Raw genomic sequence first — 11,903 nt, 5'->3', positions numbered from 1 at the left:
GGTGCCATTGTCCTCAGCAGATGTGACCTGCTCTGACATGTTTCATGTGTGACACAGCAGGAAGTTCTGGCTCTCGTATTTCCAGGCTGTGATATTAGAATCATAAAATCATTCAGGCTGGAAAAGACCTCTGGGATCATCGAGTCCAACCAGCACAAGGTACCATTAGAGGCAGAACACCTCAGGACGTGGGGTGATCATCAGCTGAAAGGATCAGATTTGTACTGCTGCGTTATGTGTGCCGTATGTTTTATTCTTATGTATCTGTGTTTCCACCTTGTACCTTGTCTTGAGGGAAGTGTAAGCCTCTCTGGCCAAGGTCTGTCTTTTATCCCACTCCTATGTTTCCTAACACAGTAAGGCCCTGATCCAACTGGCACTGCTGGATGTTAGGAATTTAAGGAAATACAATAGATTTTGTTGTTTTATATAATAAATGAATACCGTGCACTCCCAAGAAGCCACATAGCTGTTACTACACTGCTAAGGACCCAGGATGGTTCGCCTGCTTTGGGGAATGCAGGGGGCCAGCGCAATGCCCACACTGCCCGCAGGTTGTCCCTGCAGGAGGGGGTGAATTCTGGGTGAATTCAGAGAATGGCTGGGTATAAAATATCCCGGGATACAAACGGCAGGAGTCACCCCAGCTCCACATTAAGGAGTGTGTTTCCTTGAGGATTTTTGTGGTGAGATCAACATTATTGTTTTAATACCGATCCCGTGAGGTAACAACGAGTTTTGATAAAGCAAACTTTAGGAAGCCCCACTCGTGGCTGCCCTGAATTCAGGATGGGGGCCGCGCTGCCTGTGCCAGCTGGCAGTGATGCCTCAGGGGCTGTGTGCCAGGAGCGTGCCCTCAGAGCACTGCCGCCACGGCTTCGTTTTCTGCCCCTTGACCTCTTCTCCCGTGCCAGGGGCCGTAAGGAGGTGATGCAGGAGCCCAAAATACCAGCTGCTGCTGGCACAGGGCTTAGTGGGGTGGGGGCAAGGCTTCGCCTTGTGGTTCCTAGGGGTGCCTGAGGTGTTTATTCCCTCACTGTTAGGTATGGATGGAGAACGGAGGGGCAGCGCGGGCAGGGGGACAACTTGTCAGCGCCAGCCCCTGAGAAGGGGGCTTATACGTGACTATATTTCCCGTGCTCATGCGCCTACACCGCAGCAGAGCCGATGCCGTGCGTTACGAGGCGATAACGGGCTAAATCCCCCCTTTTCTGCCATTTAGCCCCGCGCTGAGGGCGGCTCTGCCTCGCCTCAGGCCCGCCTCGCGTCCCGGCATGCAGCGCGGCCCCGCCCGCCGCCATGGCGACTCCCATGCACCGCCTCATCGCCCGCCGCCAGGCGTGAGTGCGCCGGGACCGACGGGGGGTGGAGGGGGGGGGGAGCACAACGGGGGGGGCCCCGCGGCCGCTCCTCGGCCCGCACACGGGCAGCGGGGCCCCGGCGGCCCGGGCACGGCCCCGCAGCCCTCAGGAGAGCGCCCCGCAGCGCGGCCGGGCCGGGCCGGGGAGAGGCGGCGCGGTTCTAAAAGTGGCATTTTTGGGTTATAAAAGTGGCATTTTGGGTTATAAAAGCGGTGGTTGTGTGCTCCCGGCGTGGGTTTAGGGGCTGGTAAAGGGGTGTGTGTGGGGAAGCAGCGGCTCTGTGCTCAGAGCTGAGGGGTCTGATTGCACAGCAGCGAAATAAGGAGAAACCAGCGCTTTGGTGGTGTTGAGTACAGTGAATGCCCCCCTCGGCACTCCTCGGGGTTTGCTTCTTCATCTCCCTCCTCAGAACAATTTGTTGTTGCTTTTTTAAGAGTGTTCTTTTTTTTTCTGTCTGCTCACAGCCGTTGGTTAACATACGGATGGCTTCTGCGTCTTCGTGCCTTTTTTGTTGTTTACTGTAGTTCAGTTCTTCCTCATTTTCCAGTAGAAAATAATTTGGAATTTCAAAGCACTTTTGGAATACTGGTTCTTTAGGTTGCTATTCTGTATAGGTTAAGGAGCGATTTCCTACATTCTTGTTGTGTCTTCAGCTGCTTGATGGCTGTTTGCTGTATTGCACATTGGCTAACAGCTGTGTTTAGGTCGTAGCCACTGACCTGTATTAAAAGTTTACCTTCACCTCGTGCTTCTCATTCATGTTAAAACTTGTTAGTGTTGATATGATATTTATAGGTCTGGTTGCTGAGCTATTTTGATCTGTTTTCCTGGTTGGTGCTTTTAGGGCTTGATTTTTATCGTCCTACCTTGCATAAAGTTGCCTGCCCCAGTCATGTGAGCAGTCCCAGAGCCCTGGAAATGCTGAATTTTGTTGTTGTTGCTTTGAGCTGCCCTCCTCCTGTGGAGAGAGCTCTGGGCTGGTTTGTGGTACAAAAAAAACAAAGTGAATGCTTTTCTATGTTGACTAAGCAGAGATAGCATCCTTGTTTTGCTTACATGCAACTCTTGTGGTAGAGCCAGGAGACCAGGACAAGACAAAACAATCCGTTCAGAGGACCTTGATTTGATTTTTTTTGTTTTGTTGGTGCTCCTGCTTCCTGCTGAAGTTTGAGTGAACTGCACCGTGTAGGTAGCAGGGTTAGTTAGTCATACAGTGCTCATTTACATCAACGTTTCTGAAGGTAAATCATGAAGCCAAATAAACTTTGCGTTGAGACAGTGATGAATGTTCAAAACAAGATTCCCTTTGAGATGCAGCAGAACTGTCAGAAAAAGCGATAGCTAGATGCAAAGGAGAAACAATCGCTATGTTGCTTTGAAAAGGAACACTCCTTTCTGAGAGCAGGGTGTTCGCTGCTGGTCTGTCACCTCATGCTCTCTAAATATTAAGTGAACAGTCGAGGATCCTCCTCCTAGCTGAGCCAGGCTGTTAATTTTGGATGATTAAGATGTGCTGGCTGTCAAAAATGAGCGTCTTCATGTTGAAAAAACAACGCAAGGTGGAAATAAGTCACAGCAGTTTCAGTGAGCTGCATGAGAGATACAAAGTCCTGGCTCTGAAACTAATCTGTGATATGGCCTTGAGTGGGTCACTTGGCTGCTGTCTGAGTTTCCTTGTTTGTAAAGGAGGAGCACATCTGTGAGAAGATAAGCAAACAGAGTTTTTTTAAACTTTAGAATTGTGGATTAAGTGCTAGAATATGAAAACGTGAGTTTTTCTCACTTAACTTGCTCCTAAAAATGATCAAAGAATTTGATCACTGAAGACTGAAATGCAGATGTAAAATGCTCTTTTATACTAATTGTATTTGAGTGGCAGAGAGCAGTAAGTAAACAAGAACGTATTCTTGCAATAAATCTTCTGTCAGGCTTTAATAAATCTTAGCGAGATTCAAGTAAGTTACCAATAGGAGCAGCTCTGTTTTACTTGCTCAGAATCCCAGGCTCTTTGTGTTAATTTGGAAGTGTTCTGCTGTTGAGGGTTAGATACGAGGATATGGGAACGAAGATTGCAAGCTAGGCTGGCAGGAGCTTGTACGAGCATAAAGTGAAATTCAGGTGCAGTTGCTCAGTGCGTTGACAGTTAATGTCAGTAGTTCAGCATTAGCTACCATAGCAGAAGAAGGCTTAAGCTGAAGCTCTGGAACAGAGGAAAAGTGTTCTTTCTTCTTTCATAAATAGTTGATATTAGGATATTTTGATAACTGAAGTGCGTGAGTTTGCCAAAATTCTGTGTGTACGTTACTGTTCTTGTCCCAACTGAAGATGTTTAATAGTTAAAGCACCCATGAACATTGCTCTGGTTTAAACATAGCTGCGTGTATTGTTAAGAATTTGTGTGCTAAAGAAAATTTCTATTTTTTCAATAGGTAGAACAGAGTTGGAATCAGTCACTTAATGCAATTCTGCATTTTTATAGGGAAGCAAACAAGCAGCACGTCAGATGTCAGAAATGCTTGGAGTTCGGACATTGGACGTATGAATGTACAGGGAAGAGAAAATACCTGCACAGACCTTCGAGGACAGCTCAGTTAGCAAAAGTTCTGAAGGAAAAAGAGAAGCGACTGTTATTGCAACAAAGGTAAGATGGGCAGAATGAGAACGTTCGGTTTATTAATGAAAAGGTAATTGGGTGGGTGGGAAAAAATGGTGGTCCAGGCCTTTTTCTGTTGTCTTTTGTTCCAGGCTGTGAGGTGTCTGTTCAGTATCAGAACCGTTGTGTATGTTAGATGGTGTATGTGCACTTGGATCCCACAAAATTAAGTCATTGTTCGTTAACACCTGCTTGTTGCTTTGGGTCAAAAAAGCTTTAAGTGCGTCTGAAACAAACAATAAAGTATACTAAGCTAAGGGTAAAGTAGTCAGAGGCTGTCCGTAATAAAATACGGCTTCCTGAGTTCCTCAGTTGCTTGGTTCCTTGAGTTCACGTGTGAGCAGGTTGAGGATTTGAAGACCTGCTTTCTGTCACTGTTTAGTTTGCTGGCATCAGTAGAGCCTGCTGCCTGCCAGTCCTACAGGAGTTGAGAGGGAAGGAAAGGTGAGACGATGTTTATTCCTTAGTAAAAACTGCTACAATCAACTAAAAGTAGAACTCCTGAGTTTTATTTATGGTTCTGGAGGCAATGTGTGGTGCCACAGGGAGAACAACCAAGTGTAACAAAGCAGCTTTGTTTGATGTGCAGCCGGCTGACCGCTCTCAGCTCTGTGGCTTCATAAAGTGTCAAACTCATAGAACTATACATATGTTAAAACGCTAGAGGGAGGCACAGGCCGATGGGTGGCAGCCTGGGCTAGTCACCAGCCTCCCCATAGGTGCTTTGGGGCGTAGCTCTGTGTATGCACACTGGTACTCATCCCTGGTTACCTAGGTAAGGGCATACGGCCCTAACAACAGAAATATGAGCGGTGCTCAGCAGTACAGGAGGGATTATAGCTTGCTTCAAAGCTTGAGGGTCAGTGACTCTTCCTCTTGTCGATGGGATTTTGTGAGGAGTGTGGAAAACTCTTCCATGTAATAATTCTGCTATTCTCATACAACTGGTATGAAAAAGAAAAACTTGCGAAATCTCATTTTGCTAGTGTACAAATGGCCTTGGGTACTTTTGTTGAAATGTAATTTACACTTAACGTGTTTCTATTTCTGACATTTTCTGGAGTTACCAGCACGTGCTGCTATCTAATTGCTAAGTGAAATGTATTTTCAACTTCTCTAATTCAATGGTTACTGTTAGTTCTGTGTACATAAGATGGCTTTCAGAAATAGTTTCAGTTGAGGAAAAAGTATCCCGGGTCATAAAAGAACAACTTCCTCACCTATCAGTGGCACGTTAAGCATGTAAGTAGATGATGAAGGATTACTTCAATCACAAATGTTCATTCCAGGTTGAATTATGTGCTGTTTTCCTACAATGGGGAAAAAGGGGATGCAAAGTGGATGTGACTGGTAAACATGACTGAAATATTTGAAAATGATTAAAAAATCCCAAACTGAAGACTAGTAAAAATCTCCTAACGTGGTTTGTTAAATATCACAAAAGAATGTTTCTTTTACTCCTAAAACGTTCTGCACGTGTATGAATACATGGCAGTCTGAAAGACAAATAGCTGGAAAGCAGCCATATGAATAGTTTTGTGTCTTTTGTACCTGAAAGAAATGCACGATGAAAGCTACAGACTAATCCGATCTTCTAATCCTTTGTTTCATTCGGTTCAGTTATTGCTAAATATGGGTACACAGAACTTTTTTTTTGTATCTGTATCCCCTCCCCTCTGCTTCTGCCATCCCAAGATGTTGTTGTCTGTATAATGCAAAGGAAAAAAGTAAAGGTGAGTGAAGCATTCTTAACCCAGAAAATCAGAGGTGAATTGCTGCTCCCCCTCCCCGGATTTGTAGATATTGTTTTTCTAGTTTAAATAGCAACTGAAAATAGATACTAAAGGAGCTTTGGGCAGATTTCTGCAAGTGGGATACCAGTTTTCTAGTACTGAACTCAGCTCCTCTGTGCTGCTACATATTTAATTTTCCTACTGCATTAATCAAAGGCATTGTTTTTCTCCCCCTTAATTAGCGCTGGAGAAAGTACTGCAGAAAGGAAGACCAAGAAAAAAAGGTATGTGGGGATCGATGACAAGTTGTACGGCTGCTTCAGGGTGTGATCTTGCACTGGGTGTTGCAGCAGGCAGTTTGGAAGGGGCCTGTGTGGAAATTGAAAGTGAGCATTGCAGATACAGAGTTGGTGTTAAGCTTTTAGCCTGTTGGGGGCATTTGCACAGCAGGTACTTGGGAGAGTTTCTACTCTTCCCTGACCAAAAACTTTAATTTCTTTGTCCTCTGCTTTTCTCCATGGTCATTCTTCTATCTCTGTGTTGTTTTGTTTTAATAATAAGTCGTCTTATTTCTGCCTCAATGTTTATTGAGTAGTATAAATAATTGTGCAAGAATGGCATACTGTTTCTAGCCTGTTCTCTCTCCACCTACTCATCTTGCTCTTCCTTTTGTTTTCATCCCTTTTTCTTAACAGCTGTCTGTCTCTGAAGCTTTGTCTAGAGAATGAAACGTGTATCTTAAAAATAATAAATAAAAAATCCAGGAACTAAACATTTCCTCCTTTACCATCCTCCATCCCTGGAAAAAAAAATAAGTTGAGCCAAGAGTTGTTTTGCCATCCTTCCTCCTTTACATATGCAGTAATGCTAGCATGGGAATCCACTTCAGTCTCTATTAGCAAAATCCTTTCAGGAGCAGCTAGAACCCGGGCTGTAAGACTCCTGCTAATCACGTTGCAAGTTTTACATATGGGGGATGTCTGTACAGTAATTGCCTCATTGTCTCCTTGCCTTTCGTTGACTGTCCTCTGTCTCTGAATCTGACCAGTTAAAAACAGCCTTGTTTTTTTAAAGGCAAGGCCTTTTGCTTTGTGTGTCAGTCATTAAATGAGCCAGAGCATTTTTTTAAAACATGCTTTTATATGAAGCTCTCATGTTAAATCCGGCTTTATTGGAACACTTGATTAGTATCTTAGTTCTAACTATCAGGATGTGTTTTCTCAAGGGCTTCTTTCTCGGTTGTGTTCACGTATTGTTGGAATTATCCACGGCTAGTGAGATCATAAATTAGCTGATTTCTTAACAATATAGTTCAGATCTCTTCCTTCCTCAGCTTTCTCATGTGTTGCAGTCTTCTACTTGGCATGATTTTCAGAGTAGTTGAGCTCTAAACCGCTGCCAAAAGGAAAAGAACAAAAGAATTTGGGTTGGGGGGTTGTTTGACCATTGTTTCTTTAAACCTTAAAAACTTTGCTATGCTTGAATTGTTACCCTGCTTTTATGCCAGTATAAAATCCATCAATGTAAATTCCTTTCCAGGTCACATGGTTTTTATATCTTTAGTATGATAGGGGAAAAAATAAACGCAGAAAATTGAGCGAAGCAATGGATGTGTAAGTTCCAGATTCAAAAAATGCAAAAGTGAGACTTCTGGCAGCAGTGAGCGCTAACCTTTTACATAGTGTGTGTTTGTTTTGATATAAACAGTAATAAGGAAGCTACAGGCTTAACCAGAAAAACAGGAACAGGCAAAACTGCTGTCGGACAATGTTGTAACCTTAGGTGGCACAGAACTGTCTCTGAGTTTACGTTGGCTTCATCACTCCTCTGTGGCATACTTGGTTAATTAATTGAAAGCCCCCTTTATGCTGCCTGTCTGAAGGGTCCTGAATTGAGTCCTAATTCCCTTGTTCCTTCAGGCAATCCGGCATGTGAACAGCCAGGTGCTGGTGCCCAATGTTGTAGGTTTGATTTAAGCAGCATGTTTAAAATCACCTGGGGCTGTTAGGTGATTGCAGTGGAGCCAGAAAGGGTAAAATCTCGGAGAAGGGTGATAGCCAACGTTACCAAATGCAGCAGTAATCCCGTGGTTCATCGTGCATGGAATAATATTAGTTGTTACCATCTGTGAGCTTGTGTGGAGGAGAACGAATGTTTATCTGCTGGAGGAATGTGCTTTTCCAGTGGTACAGCAGACCCACAAATCTGAGACCTCCCAACATATAGCATCTAGGATGTCACCTTACCTAAATAGGACAAGGTAAAATAGGTGAATTTTGCTTGTTCCCATGTCCATCGTCCTTTTGTGACTACCAATAGGCCACCGATTGCATCAGCTGGCAACAAGTATCTGCTTGCTCTTTTCTCATGGATCTAGCCAGTGCTTTCGTCGAGGTGAAGGTATTGAGTATCGTGTCTGATGTTTCAGATACATGGATGTTTTGGGGGGAAAAAAACATCTTGTCAAGGTTACTGTTCAGGGGATCCTCTGATCCTTGCCCATATGAATGGGTCTGCACATCCAGTAAAAAGTGTTTAGATTGAAACTACTGGTTTGTGTGGGAGTTTGCCCAGAAAATAACAAATGCCACTTTAAAAATAGACACTTTTTTTTCTTATCTCGTTACACCAGTTTTCCACCAACAGTGTCTGTATTTAACTGGCCTTTATGATTTATTTTTTTTTTATAAACAGCCATTATGTCTGTGCACAGAGAGGGAACCCATGCCCTGTGTATTATAAAAACTTCAGTGGTCCGTAGCATATTACAGGCATTCAGATTTGGCAGTTGTCGTGACAGTGGCTGATCTGATGGAAAAAACATTACTCTCTGGTAGACTTAACGTAGGCATTTCCTGAATTTTTATGCTTAACCAAACACTGAGATAAAAACTACAAATCTGCATTATTATTTCTAGCATTTTTGCATAGTATTTGGTTGACTTGGTGGGAAGAAGGGTGGATAAGTACCTCTATATTTTGCTTGGAGAAAGATTTATGGAAGAACTTAATTGTACTTTCTTAGAATTCGTATTACATCAGTTCTGCAAAGACCTTGATCTTGGGAACAGTGGCCTTACAGTAAGAGCTAAACACGGAGGACAGGAAAAAAAGGAGAAAAAAAAAATTAAACTGCAGAGCCTACAGAAATCCACTTTACAGTGTTCCTGACTCCATCTTTATCCTGGACTGTTTCCATACCTTCTCTTCCACCCCGAAAACAGAAGCCTGCTGTAGCGGCAGGTAGTGGGGGTTCTGCCAGCAGTAATCTAAGAAAGGTTTCCGCTGAGCACAATTCTGACGTTTGGGAAATCTCGCTGATGAAACTTCCACCAACTCACATTGCCAAAATTTCACTTCTTATTGCAGTGCTAGGGATCTGATCTTGGTTACTTTTCCCCCTGAGGCTTTAGTGGTACAGCACATTCCTGCAACTTTCTTTTATTTACGAGTTAGTGAAGACGCTAGTCGTTACTGTGAACAGGAGGAGCCTTGCCAACTTTCAAACGTAACTTTTTTTTTTTTCCCCTGTAGTCCTGTTCAGGCTTTCATGTTGTCCAGGGCAACTTACATCATGTGCGTGGTGTCATTCTGCTGTTGCTCAAAATTAATTTGTTCAGAATGGAATGGGAGGTTGGGAGCAGGAGGGGAAGGAAGATTGTTAAATTGTTAGGCCTGGAAATTTTCAGGCCGAATAATTGGTCTTTGGATTACAACAGAGTATAAAGAGCGCTCTGTAATGCTGTCTATAGCAGGCCTGTTCTCATCTGTGTATTTGTTTTCTTTCAGATCTAAAAGTGTGACGAGTTCCAGCAGCAGCAGCAGTGTCAGCTCAGCCAGCGATTCGTCATCTGACAGTGAAGATTCCTCTACCTCCTCTTCTGATGATGATAGTGACAGTGATGAGAGCTCCTCAACTTCCTCATCGTCTCCATCCTCGAGTAGTACTACTTCTTCTTCGGAGTTTGAATCAGATTCTAGTTCCTCGAGCAGTAGCAGCAGCAGCACAGACAGTAGTAGTTCTGATGATGAGCCACCAAAGAAAAAGAAGAAGAAATAATATGTTGTAGCGAAGAACTGTTGCTGAGCAAACGATAACATTCTTCAAAGATGTTCTGAGCACGTGGTTGCCAAGCAGTTTACCTGGTCAACATTTCTACTGCTAAAACTTTCTAAATGTTTTGCATAGTTCATAGGACATGAAAAGTATTAAATGGCACGTGAAACTTACTGAAAGAGTATTTTTGTGGTTTATCCTTTTATGGGAAATTTTACTTTTTTAGTTTAAAAATCTATCATCAGATTTGTTTATACGAGCTAAGGTCCAGTAACCTGGATGTTTACATGCTGGAAAGCAAAAGCTTTTTATCGCAGATCATGCTGTGCATCACATACTGCTACTCTGCTTACGGCAACTTCACTTACATGTAGAAAATCCTCCAATCTGTCAGAAGCAGAAGTTGTACGCTGCTGGCTGTAGAGCACGGTCATTGTTGAAACTGAATGCACAATGTTGCACACAGAGGGCCTTCCATCTCACTGTTAACAAATGTATTATATGCTGCTGAGCTTTTTTTCTGATGGCTTTTCCTGATGCTTCCAGGTCGAGTCTTAATTGCAACATGAAACTTTAAATAGTGTTCATTTGTTAACGATCAATATGCTACTTGTGCTGTACAGAGGCTTTTTTCAACTTTGCCTGTTTCCATATTTCCTGTCTTTGTAGTACTTTTCTGAGACAAACAGAGTCTGTTGTAGCATTGTCTATGTAAGAAAGAGGAGCAGTGCACAGTGGAAGAATTACGACTGATGCTGCTTAGGAGTTTCATCGTTGTGCCTTTTTTTTTGTAAATTAAATGTATCCTGGTGAGAGAAGGGCTCAAGTGGGTGTTTTTTCAGAACTCCCAATAGCTTTCCACACAGAGTACGGTTAGTAAAGCCAGAGAAATGGTAGTGACGAGCAAAAACAGGCACTATTTTTTAGGAGAGAGAAGAAAGGCTATTTTCGTGGGATGCTCAGTAAGGAGTGGAGTTGTCTTTTAAAAGAGGTCCAAAGGACAGCGTTTCCATTTTGATATTTTTGAAAAAAAAAAAAAAAGTTCTGTAATGCAAGATTGCCAATCTACGTTGTTGAGCACATGGTAACTGGCATTATAGTCTGCAGTATAATCTGTTCGTTATTTTTACTGGCGTGTGTACATGTCTGTGGAAATCTGGCACGGGAGAAGCAAGTTAGTGCAAAAAAAAAAATAAATCCAAGCATACTGCAGAACAACTCTTGCTGGTTATAAATTGAAATTTATTTGTTCTTTTGGTGGACTTGAGCTGTTGGCATTAGTATTTTAATTTGTGATGCCATCTCCTGAATTTCTTACTGTTGGAGTTACCCTTTTCTGAGGGGGAGGCATCACATGTGGAAGAATTCTTAAATATCTTGGTCTAGGTAAAATATAGTAACTAAACTATTTTTTATATTTTTATGGAAAAGTAGTGTGTAGAATTACTTTTGAATAAACTGTGCTTATATTTAAATGTTTGAAAATATATATGTTGTCTGTTTTAGTCTGTTTTAGTGTGTTTTACAGAACACTGCAGACTGTAAATAAAAATTATCAGAAAGTTGTTGAAGTCTTCTTGAGTAAATGTACTATTTAATGGGAAAGTTAATAAATTATTAAATGGTATTTGTTAAGTTCATGCTTACTGCAAATCAAAATGCAAGGCCTTTGGAAAACAGTACTTTTATAGGTCTGGGTTTAGGGTCATCTCTCATGGTTTCAGCGCGACTGAAGCAGGTGAGTTTGGAAGTTTGCAGCCCCAGCTTCCATTGTAAGGGCACAGCCAGGCTGTAGGGGACTGCAGGAAGAGGGGTGTGGAGCCCATCTGCGTGAAGATGATGTGCTACGAAGAAAAAAGGCTTTTGTTTTGGTTGATGTTGAGCTGAGCAGCAGCGTGGATGCGAAGGGGGTTGTCATGAGGGAGGGCAGTTGTTTCGAAGGGAGAGGACAAGGAATTGAGTCTGAACAGTCCTTGCCATGCTGTTATGACCATGCTGTACGTTGGTTTCTTTAATGCTGCTGGTGTTTGTGCGTAGATTGCTTTGTCAGATGTGCATTGCTCCACACAGAAGTGTTACTACTGCTGCCCTTTAAAATG

At 42.9% G+C, this 11,903-nt stretch overlaps 1 protein-coding gene across 1 annotated transcript; it reads left to right on the top strand.

Moving 5' to 3' along the window:
* The first annotated feature begins 1,243 nt into the window (after nt 1-1,243).
* Nucleotides 1,244-11,529, top strand: ZCCHC10 (zinc finger CCHC-type containing 10). Its single transcript, XM_082771301.1, has 4 exons — nt 1,244-1,340; nt 3,841-4,002; nt 5,990-6,031; nt 9,537-11,529. The coding sequence occupies exons 1-4, from the start codon at nt 1,300-1,302 to the stop codon at nt 9,805-9,807; spliced, it is 516 nt and encodes a 171-aa protein (XP_082627427.1). The 5' UTR covers nt 1,244-1,299; the 3' UTR covers nt 9,808-11,529.
* The last annotated feature ends 374 nt before the right edge of the window (nt 11,530-11,903 follow it).

Source organism: Aythya marila (genome assembly GCF_965140915.1).
Source record: "Aythya marila genome assembly, chromosome: 14".
NCBI lineage: Eukaryota > Metazoa > Chordata > Aves > Anseriformes > Anatidae > Aythya > Aythya marila.
This window is presented reverse-complemented; position numbering and strand designations above follow the sequence as displayed.

Excerpts from the sequence above, each read along its gene's own strand:
- ZCCHC10 (XM_082771301.1), top strand. The coding sequence starts at position 1,300 with ATGGCGACTCCCATGCACCGCCTCATCGCCCGCCGCCAGGC. Across the intron at positions 1,341-3,840 it reads CTCATCGCCCGCCGCCAGGC|GGAAGCAAACAAGCAGCACG; the intron begins GTGAGTGCGCCG and ends GCATTTTTATAG. Across the intron at positions 4,003-5,989 it reads CGACTGTTATTGCAACAAAG|CGCTGGAGAAAGTACTGCAG; the intron begins GTAAGATGGGCA and ends CCCCTTAATTAG.